Genomic DNA, 23,085 nt, shown 5'->3' with positions numbered 1-23,085 from the left:
GCTTGCCGTCCAGACTTCTTTACCTTATTCGGAGATATCACGCTTACTGGCATATTCGAACCTTGTTATGCACTTTGATGTTTTTTCTGGTCACTTTTTACATTTGCCCCTCCAAAATCTACCCCGCCAAACTTTTGTTCGCCCAAGGAGATACTGAACCCTTGAGACACTCTTTCAGTCACCCTTGCGATCCCACAGCAACCCAGCTCTCCCAACTCAAGATGGTCCGCCATAAGAAAGACAATTTCAGCTCCCGCGGTCGCAAGCTCCACTCGGGACCGCCGCGACAACGTCAACCCCGCGATGGCGACGACACCGACGGTCCCTCCACCCGCCCGTCCTTCAAGGCAGCATGCTGGGATCTCGGCCACTGCGACCCTAAGCGGTGCTCCGGCAAGAAGCTGATCCGGATGGGCATGATGCGCGATCTCCACGTCGGCCAGAGGCACAACGGTGTTATCATCACGCCCAATGGCAAACACACCGTCTCCCCGGCCGACCGCGACCTCATGGACCAGTACGGCGCCGCCGTGGTCGAGTGCAGTTGGGCGCGCATGAAGGACGTCCAGTGGAACAAAGTGGGAGGCAAGTGCGAGCGGCTGCTGCCGTACTTGGTGGCTGCGAATACCGTCAACTACGGCAAGCCGTGGAAGCTGAACTGCGTCGAGGCGCTGGCGGCGGCGTTTTACATTTGCGGGCACCCCGAGTGGTCGGAGCAGGTTCTGGCGCCCTTTTCCTATGGCGAAGCATTTTTGGAGATCAATGGGAGCCTGTTGAAGAAGTATGCCGCGAGCGAAGACGAAAAGGGGGTGAAAAAGGTTCAGGAGGAATGGCTGGACAGGCTCGACAAGGAGTATGCGGATAGCAGAGAGGATGCTGACGCGGACGACATGTGGAAGGGAGGAAACACAAACAGGAGAGCCATGGTGGACTCTGACGAGGAGGAGGATGACGATGACGATGACGATGACGATGACGAGAGCGGGGACGAGTCTGGTGAAGGCAACAGTGTTGATGGCATATACCTGGGCAAGAAGCTTGCAAAAGATCAAGAAGAGGAAGAGGATGACAAAGACCCCTACGCGATATCAGACGATAGCGACGACGATGCGGCCATGGAGGAGATACGGCGCAAGGTTCTCGCGTCAAAGACGTTTTCGAACCCGTCGGCGGCAGAGGAGAAGAAGAAGCCCGAGTCGATAGCACGGCCACAAAACTTGAAGCCCGACTCTGATGTTGAGCCCGACTCGGACAATGGGGAGGACGATGACGAATTTGACCACATCATCAATGCCACGCCTGTCACGGACAAGATTGGGTTGGCAAAGCTCGAGAAGGAACGGTCGCAAGCGACGACCACGAGTAAGACGTTCTCATCGAATACGGTTTCTGCCCCGAAACGGTGGTAAAATAAATAAATAATACATGATGAAGTTTGAGGTAGCAATGAGCCTCCACAAATATTCTATAACAGCCTTGACTGGCTGATTACGCAAGTTGTTTTACAGTATGGCGTTGTATGAGTTGGGTCTCCGAATCCATTCGTCCACCTCCAGAGCACAGCTTTGACGTCGAGGAATTTTCAAGCACCACTGTAGCTCAACTCTATACCCACGGCCTCGTCGTGTCATCTCGTACAAACGTCTTACAGCCGTCCCCATTATCTTACAAAGACCTCTTCTCCCTCACCTCTTCGTACATCTGGATTTGGTCGCCAATATGGAAGTCTGTAAACCCATCAAAGGCGATACCGCACTCGGAGCCCTTTCTGATTTCGTTTACATCCTTCTTGCCGTGCTTGAGAGTATCGATCTTGCCTACATTTGTTGTCAGATTAGGCCGCTCCTCACATAAAAGGGTAGTAAATGGGGGAAGCTTACCTTCAAAGATTTTTTCGCCTCCGCGCAGAACGCGCGCCATAGTTGATCGAGTGACCGAACCGTTTCTGACCTTGCATCCGGCAATGTTCTTGTACTTGCGTCCCTTGATGTTGATGGGGAAAATCTGAAGGATGTCCGCCTCACCGACAACCTTGGACGATACCTTATCCGGCAAGGACTCTGACATGACTTGCTTAACGTCGTCTGCCAAGTGATAAATGACGCTGTGATCTATAATCCTGACGCCCTTCTGCTCCGCCATGGCCTTGATATGCCCGGGTACGGTGCTGTTGAAGTTGGCAATGACACTGCTGGAAGCCTCGGCATGCTCGACATCTGACTCGGAAACCTGACCAGCCGCAGACCGAAGGATACAAGGCCTCACTTCGTTGTTGCCAATCTCGTTGATCGTCGCGCATACAGCTTCGACGGAGCCTACGACGTCACCTCTAACCATGAAATTGATGATTTTCGTGGTCGAAGCCGGTTCGGCAGCGTCACCATCTGCTGCCTCGACCTCTGCCGCTATCTCAGCAGCAATCTTGGCCTCGCGTTCGCGAAGCTCTTGCTCGGCCAGTTGCTTCGAAGATGCCTCTCTCTCCCGCATCTCCTCACGGTAGTCGACAGCCACCCTGGCTCGATCTTCGTCGGGTGCCTGGAGGATCTCGTCCCCAGCAGCGGGCAGCTCGTCTCTCCAGCCCAGAACCTCAACAGGGGTTCCAGGTGGCGCCTCGTCCAACTCCTGTCCGGCCTCGTTTCGCAAAACTCGGACCCTGGCCCAGGCAGTGCCTGCGACAATGAAGTCGCCGAGGCGTAGAGTGCCACGCTTGACGAGCACATTGGCAGACTTGCCATATGGCTTTATACTGGCTTCAAGCACCCAAGCTTCAGCCATACCATCGGCTTCGGCTCGCATGTCTTGAATTTCAGCCAAGGTGACAATATTCTCTTCCAACTCAGCCATGCCTTGACCAGTCTTTCCACTCACACAAACAACTTGTACGTCACCACCAAAATCTTCGATCTCGACACCGTGACGGGCGAGGTCGGCCTTGACCTGATCCGGGCGCGCATCTTCCTTGTCACACTTGTTGATGGCCACGATCATCGGCACCTTTGCGGATCTGGCATGCTTGAGAGCCTCCAGAGTCTGGGGTTTGACACTATCGTCAGCTGCCACAACGAGCACCACAATATCTGTGACATTGGCACCACGTTGCCGCATGGTCAAGAAGGCCGCGTGACCAGGTGTGTCGAGGAAGGTGATAAGTTTCCCTTCAGACATCTTGACCATGAAAGCGCCAATGTGTTGAGTGATACCGCCGTGTTCCTGCGCCGCAACGGAAGATTGCCTGAGGTAATCGAGAAGCGTAGTCTTTCCGTGATCGACATGGCCCATGATGGTCACAACAGGGGGGCGCTGCGGCAATACTGAGACATCTTCCGGAGAAGGTCGAGGTTTGAGATCCCTCGCACCGCCAGTATCAACTTTTGGTTCGAAACCAAACTCTTGAGCGACTAGAGCCGCGGTTTCTCCCGTCATGATACTGTCCTCCGTGATGTCCTCGAAGCCCATTTCTGCCAGAGCCTTCAAAAATTCGCGACTCTTCATCTTCAGCGCAGAGCCCAAGTTCAAGATGCTGATGAACTCGGGCAGGAAGATACTCGGGACTGCCGCAGCTGCCGCAGCTTCCGCAGCTCTTTGTGCTTTTGCCTCAGCCTTCAGACGACGGCGTTCGGCGGGACTCATACCACCATCTTCCCATTCATCATTCTCGTCCTCCCACCGTGACTGCCCTTTTGACTTGTACGATCCCCGAGACGATGCGTAGCTATCCCCGCGACGATTGCTAGTCTTGTCGCGTCGTCGAGAGTCACGGTTGATCTCGTAGGACTCGTCGAATTCTCTTGTCTTGGACTCTGGCTTTTGAGACGTGTTCGATGCAGCTTGTGCATAGTCACCTGGAATGTCTTCGCTCAAGCCACCAAGTTCTGAGCGTGATGATCGTGGGTTTCTGTCGTTCCGGATGGGACTTTCAGCCACCCGTTCTTGAAATTTGGTGAAAAAGCTCTCTTTCGAAAGTCCCTCCGAATCAATGCTAGGGTCTTGAGTCCTCTTTGAGAGTTGACCCCAGTTGCCCGAGCCCAGTGCGTTTGACTTGCCGAGGCCATTTCGCTGGCGCGAGTCCCTCTGGGACGACAGACCACCGGGACCATCTCTTTCAGCGCGTCGGTGATGCGGTACAGGCGTGCTTGGCGGGGCTTGGTCTGAATCATGACGATGTCTCCAGTCGGATCTTGGTGCTGAACGTGAAGGCCTTTCGTCAAGACCGCCTTGTGTTCGCGGTTTTGCGTTGGCGTCTCCCAAGCCACCTTTAGAGCTTCCTCCAAGGCCACCTCCGAGGCCTCCTTTACGGCCATCTCCTAAGCCACTGAAAAACTGCCTCGGCTTCTTCTCGTCCTCTTTTCCTCCTGCACTTGTAGGGGCACTGTCAAGGCCTCTTCCCAAGCCTCTTTGCGCACCACTTCGAACGCCGCCGCTTCCAAGACCGCTCCCAAGACCTCCCTTCGGCCCTCGTTGTCTCGGGTCTGGCTGCCCCAGAGCTTCTTGGGCCTTTCTCGTCGCCGTGGCTTTGTCCTGCACGGCCTTCTCCTGTGCGGCTTTGTGAGCGGCTAGCTTCTGGCGCGCGGCGCGTTCGTGTGGTAAAAGTCCATCGTCGGCATCGTTTCTTCGATCTACCGGGGCTGCTGCTGCTGGGCCATCAGGGCTCGGTGCTTTTGACGGCGTGCCTGCACCAAACGATGGCGCTCCCCATCCCGACCCGTTGGCCGGACCGGGTGACTTCCTTGGAATACCCGAGCCGTTAGAGCTCTTGCCGCCTCCCCATGATGCAAATCCCCTGCTGCCGTTCGATGCAAGTTTCGTCGAATCGGAGTAGGTTGGTCGACTGAGATCACGCTGCCGCGGTAGGGCGGGGTGGCGGCAGAAGGCGCAGACGTAAGCACTGCTTCGCTCCTAAAGAAGCTATTAGATTATGTGTGAAGACCTCAATCGTTCGGGAATAGTTCTACTTACGTTCCATATCCTACATCTAAGCATGATTTGTATTTGGGCGCAACATGAGAGGCTGCGAAGAAATGCCTGGAGAAAGTGAAAGTAAAGCTCGAGCTCCTTCGAAATGCCCCAGAAATTTCTCGAGCTCCCCCAGGGCAATTGGAGAGGTCAGCATGTGCAGCCAATCGCTGCCAGGAGGCAACTGGACAGTTCTTGGACCCACCACCCGGTACGTCAGGGGCAGGTACCTGATGGCATGCGACCCCCTTGCCCCCATTTGTAAAGCAAATTTGGCCAGCTTGTATTAGCTAAAGAACCGTGTGTCAAGCTCACTTATTCTCATTCACATTTCACAAGCAGACCTAGTTCACAGCAAGTGTCCGCGGAAACGGTCACAATGGCGCCAAAAGTGAAGGCTGTCAAATCCAAGGCGCCCAAGAAGGCGGCAGTGGGCGCGCCGCCGAAGCCCTTCAAGAAGCCGGCAGAGGTCCTCCAACCCTTCATCGAGACGCTTGACCCAAAGCACGTCTACATCACCCACATCGACTCCAAGCCCGTAGAGTTCAAGAAGAAAATCTTTCTCGTGCCGGTCGGCATGAACCTGGCCGTCGCCGCGCTCTTCGTCCTACGCATGTACTGGATCCTGCCCTACTATTTCAAGTTCGTCCAGTCCGCCCTGGGCTACCCCAACGAGACGACCTTCCCCACCGCCGACTCGACCTGGGGACAGCTCCTCTGGGAGGTGGCCAAGCGCGGCGGCTCGCTCACTCTGGATCTCATGCTCTTCATCTTTGTCTGGCCGTGGCCCGTCGAGTTCGTCTTTGGCACGTCGTACAGCAACCCGGTCAGCTGGCGACGGAAGATCGGTTTCCGCGAAAAGGAAATCTACGTCCGGCGCAGCCGGGAGTGGGACCAGCAGCTGGGCGACATCTTCAAGGACCGGGAGCGCAACGAGGCGTTGCAGCAGGTCATCCGGCAAGCTTGCTCCCCTCTCCTTCTGCAGGAGAAGACTGGCTACCTCACCATGACGGGACAGTGGGATCTCGACTGGCAGGCCATGATTGACGCGCACACCATGGTGGATCGCAACGACGTCGCACTAGATGCCTTCCGACGCTTGGTTCTGGTGTATCATGAAGATTTCGGCTGGATGTCAGTTGAAGAAGAGGGCGTGACCGCCAAGGAAGACGACAGACGGAGACAGGTATTCCAGTTCAGAGATGCTCTCAACGCAATTGGCAAGGAGAACCTCTTCTTCCGGTGGATCGAGATTGTGCAGTTCGAGTCCTCACAACCTGGTGGGTTCGGCCCCGAGAAGCAAACTGTGGTCGCGAAGCAGATCCGGGATCTGTTCCAAAAAGAAGGCGTGGATTTTGATCAAGTATGGCATGACGCTGTTGGATCGGATGGGTTGAGTGGCATGTGAGGCAAATCATGTATTTGCGCTGCGCGAGGCATGTACAATTGGCTTCATGTAAAAATAGAGCATTTTCACGGAGTCTGGCAGGACAGCCCATCGCAATAATTGGGGTTTGGCAAACGAAATCTTTCGTCCACATTCATGGTTTCCACATAGTGTCCGAGGCATGCGATGCTGAGATCGAATATGGACCAGGGAGAACGATGGTATATAACTTGAGGTCTTGTCCAGATTGCCAAAAGAGCACTGGATGTCCGACTTGGCCAGGACCGGCTTATTTGCTAGACTTCTTGCCCTTCTTTGCTGAAGGGCCGAGGGCGGCCTCACGCTTCTTGGCCTCCTTTGCCTCAATCTCCTTCTTCTTCGCAGCCTCTTGGGCCTCGCGCTCTTCTCTCTCGGCCTGCAAAAAATTGAAGGATTAGTTTTCATGTCGAGGAGGCAAATCGAGACTTGTTGGAAATCCTTACATCTCTCCGGGCAGCATCAGCCGCTCTCTGCTCACGAATGAGTCTCAACCGCGCCAAGTCGGCCTTGGCCTCGTCCGTCTTGCCGGCCTCATGCAGCTTGCGGTATCTCTCCTTGGCCTGCGCGGCCTCCATGCTCTCGCGCTCCTTGCGGTTGTTGGCCACAGTCAGCTTCTTGACGCCCTCGGCGGCCTCGTCGACGTCGGCGCTGGGGGCAGGCGCCTTGGTCTGGTTGCGAGAGGCCTTGGAGTGGTTGGGGTTGGCGGGCATGTCGTCGTCGCTGCTCTCCTCCTCGGAATCGCTGGGGGCATGTCGCCGACCTCGACGGCCTGGGCCTTCTTCTTGGCTATGGCGGCGTCCTTGCGAGCCTTTGCGGCCGCCTTTCTGTCGGCACGAGACAACTCGGCCTGAGCGGCGCCGCCCTCGTCAGAGTCGGACTCCTCCTCAGAGTCCTCCTCAGAGTCTTCTTCGGAGCTTTCCTCGTCCTTCTTCTTGGAGCCGGCGGCCCACATGTTGATTTCGTTGCCATCGGCGTCGAGGGGTCTGAGATCACGGGAGAAGTGCTTGCCACCTTTTCAATCAGGAGAGTGTCAGCCAGCGCTTCAGCGGGGTCATTGGCGAATCTTTGACGAACCTCCACGAGTGAACTTTCTGAACTTGCCGCCACGGCCGCGAGAGTTGCCTCCTGGTTGTCCGCCTGCCATTTTGACTGTGATGTGGGGGGTTTTTTTTTTTGCTGGTTTGCTTCTGATTGTCTGCGTAGACAAAGTGAGATTGCGGGGTCGAAGTGGGATGTTTAGCAGAGATAGTTGGCGCAAAGGGTAGAATGGCGGGGTAAAAGTGTGCTGTCCTGCTTTGGTGGGCGGCGGGTGCACTTGAACGTGGTGGTTTTTAAAGAAAAAGGTTATGGTGTCGGAGACTAGAAGCAGTGGAAGAGGGAATCACTGTAGATAAAGCAGGGTCAACACGGTGAATCCGACTTCAGTTATGATCCCATTGGGTAGACACTAAGGAATAGCTCGAGGAGTCACAGACTTAATAAGGTGTGGCAGATCAGAGGGGCAATCATCATTACGGTATTTCGCCCTGCCAAGTTACCTTACCAACTGGACCATAACAGCATCGTTGGGTTACGGCGCGCAAAGCACGATACTGCAGTCCATTTCAGTCCCTGAACCTGCAGAGTCCCGCAAACACAAACACCTTGACCTTCATTGGCCGGCGGCAGCAGCCCATTTCTACCCGAGGGGGCCACTCTTTGGCCTCTTTTTCACCGCCACGACTTTGTGCCCCGCGCTAAAACGGGCAGGCTTCAATGTTGACAGCCTGTGTCAGAAGATGCACATGTGCAGAATGTCTGTCATCTAAGCCACACATGGTATGTTTTCGGCAATCACCTCACTTTAGTTACAGGTGCAACATCTTACCCTCCCTCAGGTACGAGACCGCGGTCCCTGACATTATAACCCTGATAGAGACAGGGAAAGACTGAGGCCAATCGCAGGATGATTTCAACCTGACGGCTCTCATTCGTTACGTGAATCGACCCCACTTGTTGCTCATGGCTTTATAGATCCCGTGTATCATACCAAAATTAAAGGTGATCAAGAGAATACCAGTGATTGACTTGTTGCCAGGGAGAAGGTACGTTTTGATACAATGTACTAACAAATAAGCAAATACCTCAAAGATACTTGGTTGTGTGGTAGTTCATCGTATGTCAATCAACTGCGACTGGTTCTCAAAGTGTAGGAGTAGCCTCTCACTTTGCTCGGGTGAAAATCCTATTGGCGCAGTTCAGTCCATGGTACAAGATAAAGATCTCTCAAGGTAGCACAATCATTGATGTAAGTCATTTTTGTCTCCAATGTGAACAGCTACCCCGGTGTGACACGGGTTCATCGTAATGAAATGCCAAGGAGACCTCCAAGTGGCCCACCAAGGTATCGAGCCGCATCTAAGTACTGCCCGAAAATGAATCCCGGCCATCGGCAAAACCTAAGCGCGGACCAACCACCCTCTCCACAGGCCCCACTCCCGAAAAACCAATATCAAGGCTGAGATCGCGCGCAAAAGCTTGCGCTTTCCTCTTTTTCTCTTTTCTTCTTTACCTAATCATAAAACATATTAATCCTCCTTATTCACTCTGGCTTTCACGTTATCAATGAATGTGTCTGGAGGGGAAACAGGAGGAGAGACTGACGCACTTACTCGCACACTTACCCTCTGACCCGTGGCAGCTTCGGCTGTATTGGTGATTGGAGAAATTTTTTGCAGCGATACATTCTTTCCCATTTACCTTTCGACTAGTGAAATGCCGTGACTGAGCTGGGGCGCATTATAATACTGTGCTAGACACCAAGTCTCAACGTAACACTCGAGTCGAAGTCTTCAATGCTGCTCAGAGTTCAAAGTCCGATGGCAGGAAGTGCTCTTGCTGTGAAGTTATCACGACAGTACAGTGCGACGGAATGACATACAGTATATGCACGGTGCATCGGCCTCTCGCTGAGTCCGTCCCTTGCTCACCCGTCATCTCACCTCACCCATCGCCATAACCATGACGAACTCTCAAAGGTGATACAGTGACAACTGTTTTCGACCTCCCAAGCCATATCTCTGTCCAGTGTTTCTGCATGAACCGTCACCCATGTATGACCAAAACGGACAAGTCTTCAGAGAAGTCGTCGCACAGCGGCCCCCCGACACATACCAAAATGGCCGGGACTGGTCACGGCGGACCGGCCGGCAGCCACGAAGAGGCCGCGGCGGCCAAGGTATGAAGGGCGCGAGGTCGCTCGCCGACATGGCGGTGCACACGATAGCGGAAAATATCGGCGACGTGGAAGAACAGCATCTCGCCCGTGAAGATCTGCCGCGGCGGTATTTGTGGAGGATATGGCGACTCTTGGAGAATAGGTTGGTCAACCTCTTAATTACTCCAAAAATGGCACATTGTGATATTCATCCTTTCTTTTCTTGATATATAGAGGTGTATGCTTCCAAGCCTGGAAGGTCTTTTCCAAATTCCTCCTCGCCGAAGACGACGAAAAGACGCTGGGCCTATATCGCTACCGCCAACACATATGCCAGCCCAGCGGCGCGAGTCTCCGCCACTACCTCAAACCGCTCGAGTCACTAAACGTGGACTTTGTGACGCACCTGACCATCACGGGGTCCTGCTCCTTTGGCGAGAACGAGCTGCTGGCGCTGCCCAAGCTTCGAAACCTCGCCATCCTCGAAATCATTGAGCCGGCGTCGTCGGCGTCGGTCATGGACGAGCAACACGCCCCCAGCTTCCCGAAGGTCGACGACCGCCTCGTCAGGAGCTGGTCTGAGATGGATGACCCCTTCCCGCTCCTCCGCATCCTCCGTCTCTGGGGCGACGAGTCCGTCACGACACACTCGCTCCAGTACGTCTCCAAATTCCCCGCGCTGGCGCTGTACGACGTCAACGCGTCAAGGCTCGACTGGCGGGACACCTGGGGCGTTGCGGAGGAGAATGGCTGGGAGGTTGACGAGCCGCTGCACGGCCCGCACGATTCCCTGCTGTGGTACCTCCTGCTCTTCGACGGTGCCGTCGATACGGCAGAGGGCAAGGACGGCAGCAAGCCGAGACAGCTCCAGGGCATGGCGCGCAACATTGACGACGGGCTGATGAATTTCTGCCAGAGCAGCAATCAGCCCATCACCATCGAGGCCTCCTCCTCAGGCGGCCAGGACGCACCCCCGTTCCTCGATCACCTCAGCGACGCGGCCAAGAGGAACCTATCCATGTACGTCGACGTGCCGGGCTACGAGGCGCAAACCTGCAAGGGCTTCCCCTTTGAGACGTGGGGCTTTTGGCTATACTCCTTCCTTGGCCAGCTCACGGGGGACGCAGACCTCAAGAGGGCAGGTCCTAAGACGGCTACGTTACTCAAGGCGGTGTCGGAGCAGCTGGTGCTGCCCGCGAAGCCGTTCGCATGCCTCCAGCTGGGCCATTGCGGATCTGGCAGGCCGGGCATCACGCCGGCCGTTTCATATGTGCGCCGGGGACTCTTCGCCACGTGCAGGTACACGTTCTTCAGAAGGTCGTCGGGGGTGACCAAGCATGAGCCGGCGCGGAAGCCGGCAGAGTCGTTGAGGCCAAAGGTAGAGCTTGGCAAGGTCGAGACGGGATTGAACCCCAACAGAAAGAAGAGGCGGAGGCTTGATGACATTCTGCAGTCTTTCATGGGCTCTTGAAGTCCGTTTTGATGAGAGACAAGTACTCGGAGGAAAACGGAGCCAACGTTGCTACCGGAATTGACGGACTAAGTGTAAGATACCAATACCTCATGCCATACTCGATATTGGGAGAGTAGTGCCAACAGCTTTCCACGATTAGATGATGCGATTACTACACGTTTTTCATAAGCTGGCGTTTAGGTGCATCGCGTTCGGCAACAGCCAGGGCAGTTTGGGCATCTGTAGTGCCAATAGGTTGGAAATGCAAAAATCATGGCTATCATTTTGATCCCTAAGCTTTGACGCCGTACTCTAGATGATGACAATGGCGTACCCATCGTGACGGGTATATACCTCCTCCACAGATTCATTCTTTCTCCAAGAATATCTCCCTCGTACAATATGCTCCTTTTACAACATGGGCTTCAGGTCGTCGGCGACGGTGAAGGGCGCCTCGGTCTTGCTCTTGATCTCATCCACCGTAACTCCGTCCGCAATCTCGATGAGGGTCAGTCCGTTGGCGAAGTCGACGTCAAAGACACCCTGCACACCACGTTAGTATCATGTCATCATCCCATAGGAGCTAGGGTAGAAAGGAGGTATAAAGAGACTTACCAATTCCGTAATGATTCTTGACACGCAGGCTCTGCCAGTCAAGGGGAAAGCGCACTGCTTGACAATCTTGGCGTTGCCCTTCTTGTCGGTGTGCTCCATGGTCACAACGACCTTGGTCGCGCTGGGGTTGCTGACGAGATCCATGGCACCGCCGAAGCCCTTGACCTTGCCGGGCAACATCCAGTTGGCGAGATCACCGTTGGCGCTGACCTGCATGGCACCGAGGATGGTGAGGTTGATGCGGCCGCTGCGGATCATGCCGAAGCTCTCCTCGCTGCCGAAGACGGCGGCACCGGGCTTGAGGGTAACGGTCTCCTTGCCGGCGTTGATCAGGTCGGCGTCCTCGTTGCCCTTGGTGGGGTAGGGGCCGAGACCGAGGATGCCGTTCTCGGACTGGAGTTGAACCTCGACCTCAGGGCCGACAAAGCCGGGTGCGAGCATGGGCATGCCGATACCCAGGTTGGCGTACATGCCGTTCTTGAACTCCTTGGCGGCACGGCGAACGATGAGCTCGCGCTTGGCGGCGGTGTCACCAGTGCCGAGGGCCTTCTTGGCATCGGCGTCGTTGGGGTCCTTGGCGAAGGTGTACTTCTCAATGTTCTTCGGGGTGGTGCTCTGAATGACGCGCTTGACGTAGATGCCAGGCAGGTGGACGGCCTCGGGGGAGATTTCGCCAGGCTCGACAATGTGCTCGGCTTCAACAATGGTCATCTTGGCGTTGCGGCCCATGGCACCGTTGAAGTTGTTGGCGGCCAGGCGGAACTGGCAGTTTCCGAGCTTGTCGGCCTTGTAGGCCTTGACGAAGGCGTAGTCACCGGCGATACTCTCCTCGAGGAGGTATGACTTGCCGTTGAAGACCTTGACGTCCTTGGGGTAAGAGAACTGATCGGGAGAGCCGTCGGCCTTGTTGCGGAGGGGCAGCTCGCCGGTCTGCACCACGGTGCCAAAAGCGGCCGGGGTGTAGAAGGCCGGAATGCCCTTACCGCCGGCGGCGCAGCGCTCAGCGAGGGTGCCCTGGGGGGTAAGCTCAAGCTCAACCTCACCGGTGAGGTACATCTTCTCGAAGGTCTTGTTCTCGCCAATGTAGCTGGCAATCATCTTGCTGATCTGCTTCGTCTTCAGAAGCTTGCCGAGACCGGAAGCATCGGTACCGGCGTTGTTAGAGACGGCGGTGATGCCGGTGATCTCGGGCTTGTTCAGGACCTCGTCAATCAGGGTATCGGGAACACCACAGAGACCGAAGCCACCGCAAAGGAGTGTGGAGTTGGGCTTCATGTCCTTGAGAGCCTCAGTAGCTGAAGGGTAGACCTTGTTGATCTCTGGCCTCCGCGCAGATGCTGAGAAGGCGCGGGCAAGAATGGCAGTGTGCTGATTGTCACGAAAAGGTTAGCTTGAGCTACGCGGGCTGGCCTATGCCGCTGCCGGATCAATTGGACATACGTTGGAGCCATGGCGAGCGTAAGCCCGCAATGAGCGAGCACACAGAGCTGCTGAAGGCATCGTGATGTGTGAGGGTGTGTGGACGGTAGTACGTGACTACAGAGGAGGTTTTACAAGGGCCGGAGAGTATGGTTGAGCAAAGGACTGAAGCAGGTCACCGTACGCAAGAGTGACAGCAACCAAGAAGCTATTGACAGGAATTGGGAATGAAGCCGGAAAGAGGAATTGGGGAGGGAGGAGAAGAGAAGAAACGTCTTCCGTCACGAGGGATTCTGAAGGGGCCCCGGCCAATTTATTGCATCTACGTTTATCCCCCAGGACCTAGCTCCAAGACCGTGAATTGCCGCCGAGCGCAGTATGTGGGATGGATTGGGAGAGCGTGTCTGGGGGGGTACCTGATTCCGCCCCATCCCTTCGGGATTGAGCTCGGCAAGAGGAAGGACGAGAGTTCAAGCTTGGGCCTGCCGGCGAGTCTGAGAACCTACAGCAGACAAAGAAGCTCCAATTCTGGGGTCAAACAGGTACCTTTTGGCTGTGTTAGCTAAGCACTCCCCCCTCTCATGTTCCGCGACTCGGAAAGTGGCGGGGCTAAATGTTCTTGCGGTTTGGGCTCTGGGGTGACGCCAAACTGGGAAAAGTCCACCTCCAGCTTTCCCCTTGACCCCGTCTGAACCCCGCAAAGATAATTCTGAGCCTCTGATGGAGGGAGTGCATTCCCAGTAGCACCTATGCTTTGTTTTGTCTACACTTTCTTTATCCTGAGTAGAGTAGATAGTCACAGCATCGCCAGAGGGAAACCTCAACTTCAGAACATCAATCATACAGCTATGGGCGAATAAGGGTAAATTCGGGGATCGGTTCGGGAAGCGGCGCCGTTTGCCGAAGACTGTGCCGAAGCGGAACAAAAGTCAGGAATTTCCAACCTCAGTTCCGAACAGGCGCTCTCTGCAACCACTCAGTCCCCTTGACAATGAATCAACGCATAGTAAAAACCCCAGATCCCCAGCGGACCGACAAATTGTCACTGCGATACCGGCGGCATGCACAACCCCTCGAGGCGCGCGCTGGCTTGGCTGGGTTCGCTGGCGAGGTTCAGAGCTCTGCGGTCCCCTGCGTCTGTCAACATTAGCCCCGAACCTTCGGTACGCGGTCCGGCACTCGAGCGGCTCGTTGCCATCCGATGTTGTGGAGAAATCCCCGGTGTGTTCCGCTAGCCTCTCTTCTATATCCTCGGCCATTGTTGCGACGCGACTGCTCCAAAACAAAACACGGTGAGCTCCAAGAGGCAGGTCGGCGTTGGATATCCAAACTGTACAGTCCGTATACCGGTATGGTGACCTCAATTGATGAGACTTTGCTGTGTCGTCTAACATTTATCCAACCCCATGGCTGCATGGTTGGGGTGCAGTATCCGCTGGATACCTCAGCCTTAGGTAACCAGGAGCGCCAGGTAGCTGCTTATGGACTGGACGATTTAGAGGCGGGGTGTATCCGTACGCCTGAAGATGCCCAGCGGCTGACTGGCGACCGCAAAGTTAAAGTGGATCCGTCGCAAAGTCCAATGTCTTATCGGACAATCGGCCAGGGATAAGTTTTCTCCCAGCTCTTATCGGCTGCCCCACGCTCAAAAAATTTCCCAGCATCGCTGCGTCTTTGGTGCAGCAGTAGAATGGACCTGAGGTTGCGACCCGTATTGCTGTGATTCTGTACCATTGCGCTTGTCGGTCACGAATTGGACAACCCACCCGTACATCATATACACCGGGCTGAACCGTTCAAGTCGCCAAAATGGAACAGAGCGCCAAGCGACGCAAAGTCTCCCACAAGGGCGACTCCAAGATCTCTGCCAACATTGCGACGGCGAGTCCATTCGTCCTACAGACGGACGAACTGTTGAAGGAAGTCAAGGTCAACTACGCCGAGGCTCTCGATGGCGCCGACGCCCTGTTGCATAAGATCAGGAACCTGATCCAAGGAATTGAGTCTCACGGTCCTATTCCTGTTCGTAATCCCCGATGATGCTGCTCCCCCCACTAGACACAGGTTGTGTTAACCTCGTTGTAGATCGCCGAAGCCACGCGCAAATTCCAGAAGACGAACAAAATCAAGATTCCCTACCCAGATCCAAAACCCGCCGACGATGCGCCGTACAAGCTGTCATATGAAAAGCCCGCCGCTTACAATGTCGTTGGCAGCTACGTCTCGAGGACGATGATCCAGGCTCAGGCCAACAAGGGTGTGGACATGATTGTGCAGATGCCGGCTTCGCTATTCCAAGAAAAGGACCACCAGAACATGCGGTACTTCTACCGTAGAGCATACTATATTGCGAATATTGCAGCCGCCTTGCGCAAAGAGTTGGCAGGATCTGCCGACCTGGAGTTCGAGAATCTCAATGGCAACGCCCTTCTGCCCGTTCTCTCCATCAGACCCTCTTCAACATCCGAATCTTCAGAAAGCGACGAGAGCGACGAGAAAGCCGAATCGGGGTCTTCAAAGGCGGATTTCGTCATTCGAATCATTCCTTGCGCGCCCGAAGGTGTCTTCCCCAAGAAGAAGTTGCATCCCGCGTACAACAGCAACCGAAACGGGCAGCCGGAGAACGCCAAGGAGTCCACTGTGTCTACACCCTTCTACAACTCGACCATCAAGGCCGAAGACACCTTTGTCACGTATCTGCGGGTCCTCACTAGAGCCAAGACGGATTGCGCAGCCTTCGCAGACGCTTGCATACTCGGAAGAATCTGGCTCCAACAGCGAGGTTTGGGCAGTTCGCTGGCCAAGGGTGGATTTGGCCACTTTGAATGGGCAATCATGATGGCGTTGCTGCTACAGACCGGTGGACGGAACGGCCAGCCGGCTCTTTCTTCGGCTCTGAGCAGCACTGAGCTATTCAAGGCCACAGTCCAGTTCCTTGCGTCTACCGACTTTGCCAAGAAGCCCTTTGTCTTCGGCACGTACAAGCTGGGCGCTGATCTCATTCGGGAGAACGGCCCCGTCATGTTCGATCCCGAACGTGAGGTCAACATTTTGTACAAGATGAGCCCCTGGTCGGCGAGCCTCCTCCACTTCCACGCCAGCACCACCATGGAAGTACTCAATGACACTCTGGCAAACCAGTTCGAGCCAACCTTCATCACCAAAGCCGACTTGCCGCTACACCTGTTCGACAGCATTTTCGAGATCCAAAACGTGGACAGCAACTCAAAAAGCACCAACCCGGACCGGCGAGGTGCCGTCTGGGATCTGAGTTTCAAGGCCTACACCATTCTAAAGAAGGCGTTGAAGGAAAGGTCACAGCTGATCCATTTCGCGAGCCAAGACCCGGCACCGTGGTCAATCACCAGCAACCAACCCACGAACCTGTCCAACATCCAAGTTGGCGTCATCTTTGACCCTGCCAACATGGGCCGCTTAATGGAGTACGGTCCTTCGGCCGAGCTCGAGAAGGAGGCGGCAAAGTTCCGCAAATTCTGGGGTGATAAGGCCGAGCTCCGTCGCTTCCAGGACGGCAGTATCCTCGAGTGCGTGCAGTGGACGAGGCAGACGTCTGCCGAAATCTGCGAGGAAATCGTCCGATACGCCCTCCAGCGCCACGTGAGCCTCGGCGCCGGCGATCTGCGCTTCCACGATGCCGATATCCCCCCTTCGCTGGACATCTCGCCCTTTGACAGGGAATCCTTCGAGGCAGCGAGGAAGGCCTTCAGCACGCTCGAACAGGATATCCGCGGCCTGGAGGAGATGCCGCTCTCGGTCCGACAACTCGCTCCCGTCGTACCCGAACTGCGATCCGCGTCGGTCACGCCGCCCTTTGCGCTCTCTCAGAAATCCGGCCCTCCGCCCATGGACGTGAACCTCTACTTTGAGGCATCCAGCAAGTGGCCAGAGAACCTCGTCGCGATCCAGGAGACCAAGATTGAGTTCCTTCTTGACATTGACCGTCGGTTACGCGCCGCCCACGACAACATCTCAACGAGCCTCGGCCGCGACAACGCGGCACGGGATATCGACAACCTCGCCTACCTAGACATCATCTATCCTAATGGAGCCGCATTCCGTCTGCGCATCTACGCAGAGCTCGAGGAGACCCTCCTAGACCGCCAGGCTAGGAACAAGACGCTGGACCCCCAGAGCAGAGTCCAGGCCGAAGAGGCCCTCTTCAACCTCAACTGGCGCCACAAGCACCTGCCCCTCCACACGCAGACAATCACAACTTACTGCACCCGCTTCACCACCCTCTCCAACACGATCCGCCTCGTCAAGCACTGGTTCAACGTACACAAGCTCGCGGGCCACATTTCGGAAGAGCTCATCGAGCTCCTCGTCCTCCACGTCTTCCTCAACCCGAACCCCTGGAAGGTCCCCTCTAGCACAATGTCCGGCTTCCTCCGCACCATCCTCTTCCTCTCTCGCTGGGACTGGCGCGACGAGGCCCTCGTCGTCGACTCCTCCGACGACATGACCGCCGACGACCGCGCCGTCGCCCAGCACCACCTCGAGGCCTGGCGCGCCCGCGATCCAACAATGTCCCACGCAGTCCTCTTCGTCGCCACCCCGCAGGACCACCTAGGCCTAGCCTACACCCGCCAAGGGCCCTCCAAGCTTCTCGCAACCCGCATGACCCGCCTCGCGAAAGCCGCCAGCAAAAAGATCAAGGAGCAAGGCATCACGCTCGACGTCGCCGAGCTCTTCCAGCCGTCCCTGGCAGACTACGACGTCCTCCTCCACCTCTCCACCTCGGGCCTGAAACGCGTCGCCCGTGACGCCGCCTCCGAGGCGGGCACCCGCACCTCCCTCTTCAAGAACCTCGACGAGCGCACGGGGAAAATCCCGCTGCCGCTCGCGCGTCACCCGGCGACGGTTCTGCTGACAGAACTCGAGACGGCGTACGAGGATACCCTCGTCTTCTTCCACGGCGCGTCCGGCGACGCCGTCATCGGCGCCATCTGGCAGCCTAAGCTGCGTAGTCGGCAAAAGTTCCGCGTTGGTCTGCCGTACAACTTCCACCGGGTCGAGGGCGACAGCGACGAGGAGGAGGAGGGCGATGTGGTCGAGGTGAACAAGCCGGCTGTGCTGCTGGAGATTGCTAGGATTGGGGGTGACTTGATCAAGAAGATTGAGCTCACTGAATAGAGGATGACAGATAGGATCTACAAAATGTAGATAGTGTAATTTGGGGAATCATAGCGAGGTTAGGAAAAGTCCTTGAGTATCAAAAGTCCGTTCTTTTTCTCACCATGTCACCGAAACGTCCGCACACAGAATCGTGGTCCAATTGAGTGATTACAAAAAAAAATTGTGTTTGGTCATGCTGATTATAGCCCTATTCAACCTTTGGTTTTTCCCCTGTCTGTAACGCCGTGCCATGATATAAAATGCCTATGCACACCAACAAAAGACGTCTACATAAAACATGCCCCTTTTCTCGTCACACACAACAACAAGTCCAAGCCAGTGTGTATTCATCCCGAAAATACCCCCCTTTATTCCAGTTTCGTGGTATTCATTCTAGTATTTGAGCAGCTTTTGCTCCTTGCCGCTGTCCGCAACCTGCTGGGTAGAGAAGGCGCAGAACTTGTCCTTGATCGCGACCACCTCGTATGTACCTTCTTGGCTCGCGCGGATGATCTTGCTACTTTCGTACGAGACGTCGTGGCGTGTCTCGAGGACCACGCTCTTCTGGCCCTTGCGGGCATTGGAGCTGCGGGTGTACGTGAACTCGTACGGCGGAGTGCCCCAGAACTCGAAGAGGATCTCCACTTCGTTACCTTCATGGATATCCACACGAGTCTGTCGGCCCCTGCTGATTTTGACGGCGGGCAGAGGATGAATAGTCTTGGTAATGTCGACAGAGGCGCGGCACTCCGAGGCCTTGTCAGAGATAGAGGTAATGGTAAATTCGCCGGGGGACTCGGCAATACGACGGAAGTTGGTTGTGCTAGACTTGGCCTTGCGTTGCTGGCCCTGGAAATCGTACCAAATCTCAAAGGGAGGCGTGCCGGAAAGCGTGTAGGCAATACGTTCACCGACGCAGTAGTCTCCTCGGCTCTCCAGAGGGTAGATGGCGGGAGCGTCATGGAGGTGAACTTGCACAGATGGCGCACCGATCTCGTACTTCTTTTGGCATCCGCGAGCGTCTCTAACCTCGCGGATGCGGACATGCTGGATTCCAAGGCGCAAATGCTGCCTGGGAATGTGAATGCCGTACGTGTTGCCTTGGATAGAAGGAATTCTATATGTTTCAGGGACGGTTCCACTGTGATGCTTGATCTCGATCTCAATATAGAATGGAGCAACACCGTTGAGGGTGATAGGAATGGTGTCTTCCTTGTCTTGCTCGGTCTTGCAGTACTTGAACGATTGACCGGGCTTGACGAAGGCAGCAGATGGCTTAGCGTTGACCCTTTGGTCAATGACGAGAGACCGAGAGTTCTTCTCGCTGTTGTAGAGATTATCTGCGAGTGCGGAGAACTGGTACGTGTACTCTCCGGATTTGGAGGTATCCATAGGAATGGATGCTTTGTTGAGAGACGTGTCAAAGTCCCTCTTGTTGGTCGAGGCATAGCCCTGGGGAGGTTTATGCTGAATGTTGTAATCAACATGGAATGGAGCCGAGCCTTGCAAGAGTTAGTGAAGTTTGATAACCGAGACGGCGGTTTAACTTACCCTTCAGGTTGACCTCGAAGGCGTCGATATCCCCCTCACAAACATCGCGTTTGACGTATTTACCCTTATCCAAAGTGATGGTATCAGACGGCACCACGGTGATCTCCGGACGAGGGTACCAGTCGACCTCAAACTTGGAAGCCTGAGGGTCCACAACACCAGGGCACTGGTTGTCTTTTACGTTGACGATTTCGTACGTGCCTCGGGACCTGACAGGAAGGACATCGTTGCCGTTTCTCAACGTCTTTTCGTAGATCTCATCACTTCCATCAACATTGCGGTAAGAAACCGTCCAAGGTCCTTCGCCCTGAAGACGCAAAGGCAACTTGACATCGGCGTGTTCGATGACTTTGGTGATGCGCTTATTCTCGAGCAAGCCAAATGCTGCGCGGGGCCGCTGGCGCCTAACCGAGATCTTGAGCTCATCCTTTAGGAACGTGCGACAGCCAGACTTATCCTGGACGCTGTTGAGAGCGAGTGTGTACTCTCCGCCCTTCGCAAGAGGCTTAGTCCTAATCTTGTATGATGACCCGTCGATGTCGGTGACACGCTCAGATTTACGCTTTCCATCGTGCACCAGCTCCCATTCGAGCGTAAAGGGGGCGTCACCGAGAAGGAGGATGTCGACTTCAACTTCCTGTTCGAGACAGGCGCTCTTGAGTCCGGTTGGGTGCGAGATGTGTGCAGAGGCGGCTGGCTTCACGTCCGTTTCCAACGTCATTTCGGGGCTGAGAGGCTGGCCCTTGTAGATAGCATCATCAATCTGCTTGAAGATGTACTTGTGGTGACCAGCAGCAGTGGGTCTCAGTTCGACTTGTTGTCTGAGACCCTTTGCTTCGACCCGCTCGTGTCGGGTCTTGCCCTGCTCGTCAACGACGTCGTATCGAACCACGAATGGTGGCGTTCCGATGAAGTCCAGGTCAACTCGGAGTCCCACTGAGTTACCTGCGCATTTGTCGGGAACCTCTTCGGAACGGAGAGCAAGCTGGGGCTCGAGTGGGTTGAGCAACAGGCAAGATGACGGCTCCTGCACTTCGCCTTCGCACGAGCCACTAGAAACAGATTTGAGTGTGTAGAGACCAGGCTCCGAAACATATGGCTTGTCGTGGGAGTTGGCTGCGGTGAAAGAACCCAAGGAAACCTGATCGCCGTGGTCTCCGCTGTTGGTCAAAGAGTCGATGGGCGAGAACTCCCAAGTCAAAGTGTGCGAAGTATCCGGGTTCTTCCCGGCTATCGAGAAACTGACAGGAAGTCTCGCCTTCTGGCCCTTGGCAACCTTGACCGGTTTGCGTAGGTCACAATCTTGCAAACGAGCTCTGGGCCGCTCCTTGACGAAGAAGTTGCGTGCCAGATGCTTAGGCCGGGGACTCACTTCCGCATCTTCGGCAGATGGAGCGTACTTCTGAACGTTGCCGAAGCCATCCGTAACCTCGTCCACGGCGTACTGCCACTGTCCTGGGCTATCCAGCGTCTCATTGATGCGCACGGCCACCGTATGGGGCTTGACCCAGGAGATGTCTTCGTCACCAACTTGAGTTAACGAAGAAGATGGTGTACCGAGTAAAGGTGAGGTGTAGTCTTCGGGCTGCAAGCTCTGGAAATGAAAGCTGCGATCGTTGTCTTTTCCTGTCCGACTGTAGACAATTTTCAGGGGCGGCGTTCCAGTGACGTCAACAAGTAAGTTGGACAAGTCCCTGATGCACCGGTCCTCTTTATCGGGCGTCCGAAAACCTGCCTTCGGGCACGGCACTACATAAGTATCCCTCGTTGTGCGTTGAACCTCAAGCTTGTATTCATCCAGAACCTTACCCAGGCGGTACACACCAGTCTTCTTGACTGGGTACTCGATAGAGTGAGCCAGTGGGTTTGACTCCGCCGTTTGGTCCTTGATCTGTTTTGCGATTTTGCGAACCTCCCTAGTGGACAGCTTAATCGTTTCTTCCAGATTGGTATCAAGGTCGATACGGATAAGCTCCATCTCAGCAGGCACTGTAGAGTTGAATTGTATGGGCAGTCGAATAGTCTCGTGCCCTTCGCCGATGCAAAATGGAGTTTGCTCGAAGTTGAGAACCGCAGAACTGTGTAGACCATGTCAGCAACAGAAAATGCAGTATTGTGCCTTATTAGATTCTTACCCTTCTGGCAAAATGTTGATGATCTGCCTGCCCATGATCAAGGAATGATTATGCAGGATGCTTGAAACCTTGACAGTGTTCTCAGAAACAGCCAACTCTCGGTCGTAGAAGACCTTGAGGAAGCCAATGAGCCATGGTTGCAAGGGAAGCTATCTGTGGTTAGCCTGGCCTCAGAAATGGCACATAACCTCCTGTACATACCGGAATGTTGAACATCAACATGAAGTTGAAGAAGGCGTGAATGAGGAAAATTGCCGTGACTACAGGCTGCGACAACTCCAGCCATGGTATTCTCATCTCCGGGAGGCCAAACAGGAAGCCAAAGTCAATAAAGACCCATTTCAGGAATAGCCATGCCGACGTATCGTTATCCTCCACAAGCTTGATCCAGTCGTAGAATCGCCATGCCAGCAGCCCGACGTAAATGGCAAAGGCATAGAAGCGCTGTTGCGGAGCATCGAGGATGGTCAGGGGAATGACGGGCTCGGTCGCAGGGCCATTTCGAGTCGCACTCTCGGGGGCTTGAGGAAGTGAAGATGTGCGGTGACTGCTCTTCTGGGAGGAAACGGAGGAGTTCGGGTCGGGATCCTGTCGTCGGGCTGGTGTTTGTGGAAAGCCACCAGTCCGCTGTCTCGGTGTTGCGCTCATCGCATGCCGTTTTCAAGGTCGCCTCATAAGAGTCGGAGTATGCTGTGGTTGTCGATGATGGGTGGATCTTACGCTCCGAACGATGCGAAGTGTAGGCGTCGGGTATTAAAAGGGGCTTGCCCGGCGTTGCAAGCTATTGTTGACGTCGTGGAGGTATGGAACTTGGAAAGCTGCAGCGGGAATCCAGAAGCTTCAAAATTTCCAGTGAATGTTCGTCACGTCCAAACGCGCCTGGCAACAACACCCACCCGGTGTGTACTCATCTATTTTGATTGGTGTAGAGCTGCTATAGCGGGTCCACCTCGGGATACTAACAGGGTCTCGGTTTGCTGGCACCTGGCGAACAAGGCCTATACGCTGTGTGAAAGCTGAGAGGACCCGCCTTCCTCCTCTGTTGACGTAGCTGGGGAGCTGCAGCCTGCCCGTTGTCGATGGACGATCCCCGCCATGTTCTGAAGCTTATCTTGACACAATATCTGTACCGCCGCCTATTATCGCCAGCCGTATAAACCCAAAGTGAGCAGGAAAGCTACGACTCAGTTACCTTGGCTCG

At 55.1% G+C, this 23,085-nt stretch overlaps 8 protein-coding genes across 8 annotated transcripts; 4 read left to right on the top strand and 4 right to left on the bottom strand.

Moving 5' to 3' along the window:
- Window positions 1-221: 221 nt before the first annotated feature.
- On the top strand, window positions 222-1,409 carry BDZ83DRAFT_577909 (uncharacterized protein; the record flags this gene model as incomplete). Its single annotated transcript, XM_060505070.1, has 1 exon — window positions 222-1,409. One exon carries the CDS (start codon window positions 222-224, stop codon window positions 1,407-1,409), a length of 1,188 nt encoding a protein of 395 aa, XP_060364803.1.
- On the bottom strand, window positions 1,409-5,210 carry BDZ83DRAFT_621814 (uncharacterized protein). Its single transcript, XM_060508288.1, has 3 exons — window positions 4,957-5,210; window positions 1,881-4,896; window positions 1,409-1,817 (listed from the first exon to the last, which is right to left on the bottom strand). The coding sequence occupies exons 1-3, from the start codon at window positions 4,978-4,980 to the stop codon at window positions 1,666-1,668; spliced, it is 3,192 nt and encodes a 1,063-aa protein (XP_060364802.1). The 5' UTR covers window positions 4,981-5,210; the 3' UTR covers window positions 1,409-1,665.
- A 122-nt stretch (window positions 5,211-5,332) lies between these two features.
- Window positions 5,333-6,361, top strand: BDZ83DRAFT_651920 (uncharacterized protein; the record flags this gene model as incomplete). Its single annotated transcript, XM_060510492.1, has 1 exon — window positions 5,333-6,361. The coding sequence occupies one exon, from the start codon at window positions 5,333-5,335 to the stop codon at window positions 6,359-6,361; it is 1,029 nt and encodes a 342-aa protein (XP_060364801.1).
- Window positions 6,362-6,629: 268 nt separating this feature from the next.
- BDZ83DRAFT_719688 (casein kinase substrate phosphoprotein PP28-domain-containing protein) lies at window positions 6,630-7,523 on the bottom strand (the record flags this gene model as incomplete). The annotated part of the gene is made up of 4 exons (XM_060512203.1): window positions 6,630-6,755; window positions 6,823-7,110; window positions 7,140-7,390; window positions 7,454-7,523. 4 exons carry the CDS (start codon window positions 7,521-7,523, stop codon window positions 6,630-6,632), a joined length of 735 nt encoding a protein of 244 aa, XP_060364800.1.
- Window positions 7,524-9,625: 2,102 nt separating this feature from the next.
- Window positions 9,626-11,046, top strand: BDZ83DRAFT_577845 (uncharacterized protein; the record flags this gene model as incomplete). Its single annotated transcript, XM_060505063.1, has 2 exons — window positions 9,626-9,738; window positions 9,810-11,046. 2 exons carry the CDS (start codon window positions 9,626-9,628, stop codon window positions 11,044-11,046), a joined length of 1,350 nt encoding a protein of 449 aa, XP_060364799.1.
- Window positions 11,047-11,439: 393 nt separating this feature from the next.
- BDZ83DRAFT_651917 (coenzyme A transferase) lies at window positions 11,440-13,143 on the bottom strand (the record flags this gene model as incomplete). Its single annotated transcript, XM_060510491.1, has 3 exons — window positions 11,440-11,571; window positions 11,644-13,011; window positions 13,084-13,143. 3 exons carry the CDS (start codon window positions 13,141-13,143, stop codon window positions 11,440-11,442), a joined length of 1,560 nt encoding a protein of 519 aa, XP_060364798.1.
- Window positions 13,144-14,655: 1,512 nt separating this feature from the next.
- On the top strand, window positions 14,656-18,391 carry BDZ83DRAFT_326605 (nrap protein). The gene is made up of 2 exons (XM_060502394.1): window positions 14,656-15,084; window positions 15,148-18,391. Exons 1-2 carry the CDS (start codon window positions 14,872-14,874, stop codon window positions 18,214-18,216), a joined length of 3,282 nt encoding a protein of 1,093 aa, XP_060364797.1. The 5' UTR covers window positions 14,656-14,871; the 3' UTR covers window positions 18,217-18,391.
- A 200-nt stretch (window positions 18,392-18,591) lies between these two features.
- On the bottom strand, window positions 18,592-22,532 carry BDZ83DRAFT_752321 (uncharacterized protein; the record flags this gene model as incomplete). Its single annotated transcript, XM_060514182.1, has 4 exons — window positions 18,592-19,700; window positions 19,750-21,827; window positions 21,885-22,033; window positions 22,086-22,532. 4 exons carry the CDS (start codon window positions 22,530-22,532, stop codon window positions 18,592-18,594), a joined length of 3,783 nt encoding a protein of 1,260 aa, XP_060364796.1.
- Between the last annotated feature and the right edge of the window lie 553 nt (window positions 22,533-23,085).

The sequence above is a fragment of the Colletotrichum acutatum genome (assembly GCF_030867785.1).
Source record: "Colletotrichum acutatum strain CBS 112980 chromosome Unknown BDZ83scaffold_48, whole genome shotgun sequence".
NCBI lineage: Eukaryota > Fungi > Ascomycota > Sordariomycetes > Glomerellales > Glomerellaceae > Colletotrichum > Colletotrichum acutatum.
Note: the sequence above shows the minus strand (reverse complement) of the source record. Positions and strands in the feature narration are given on the sequence as shown.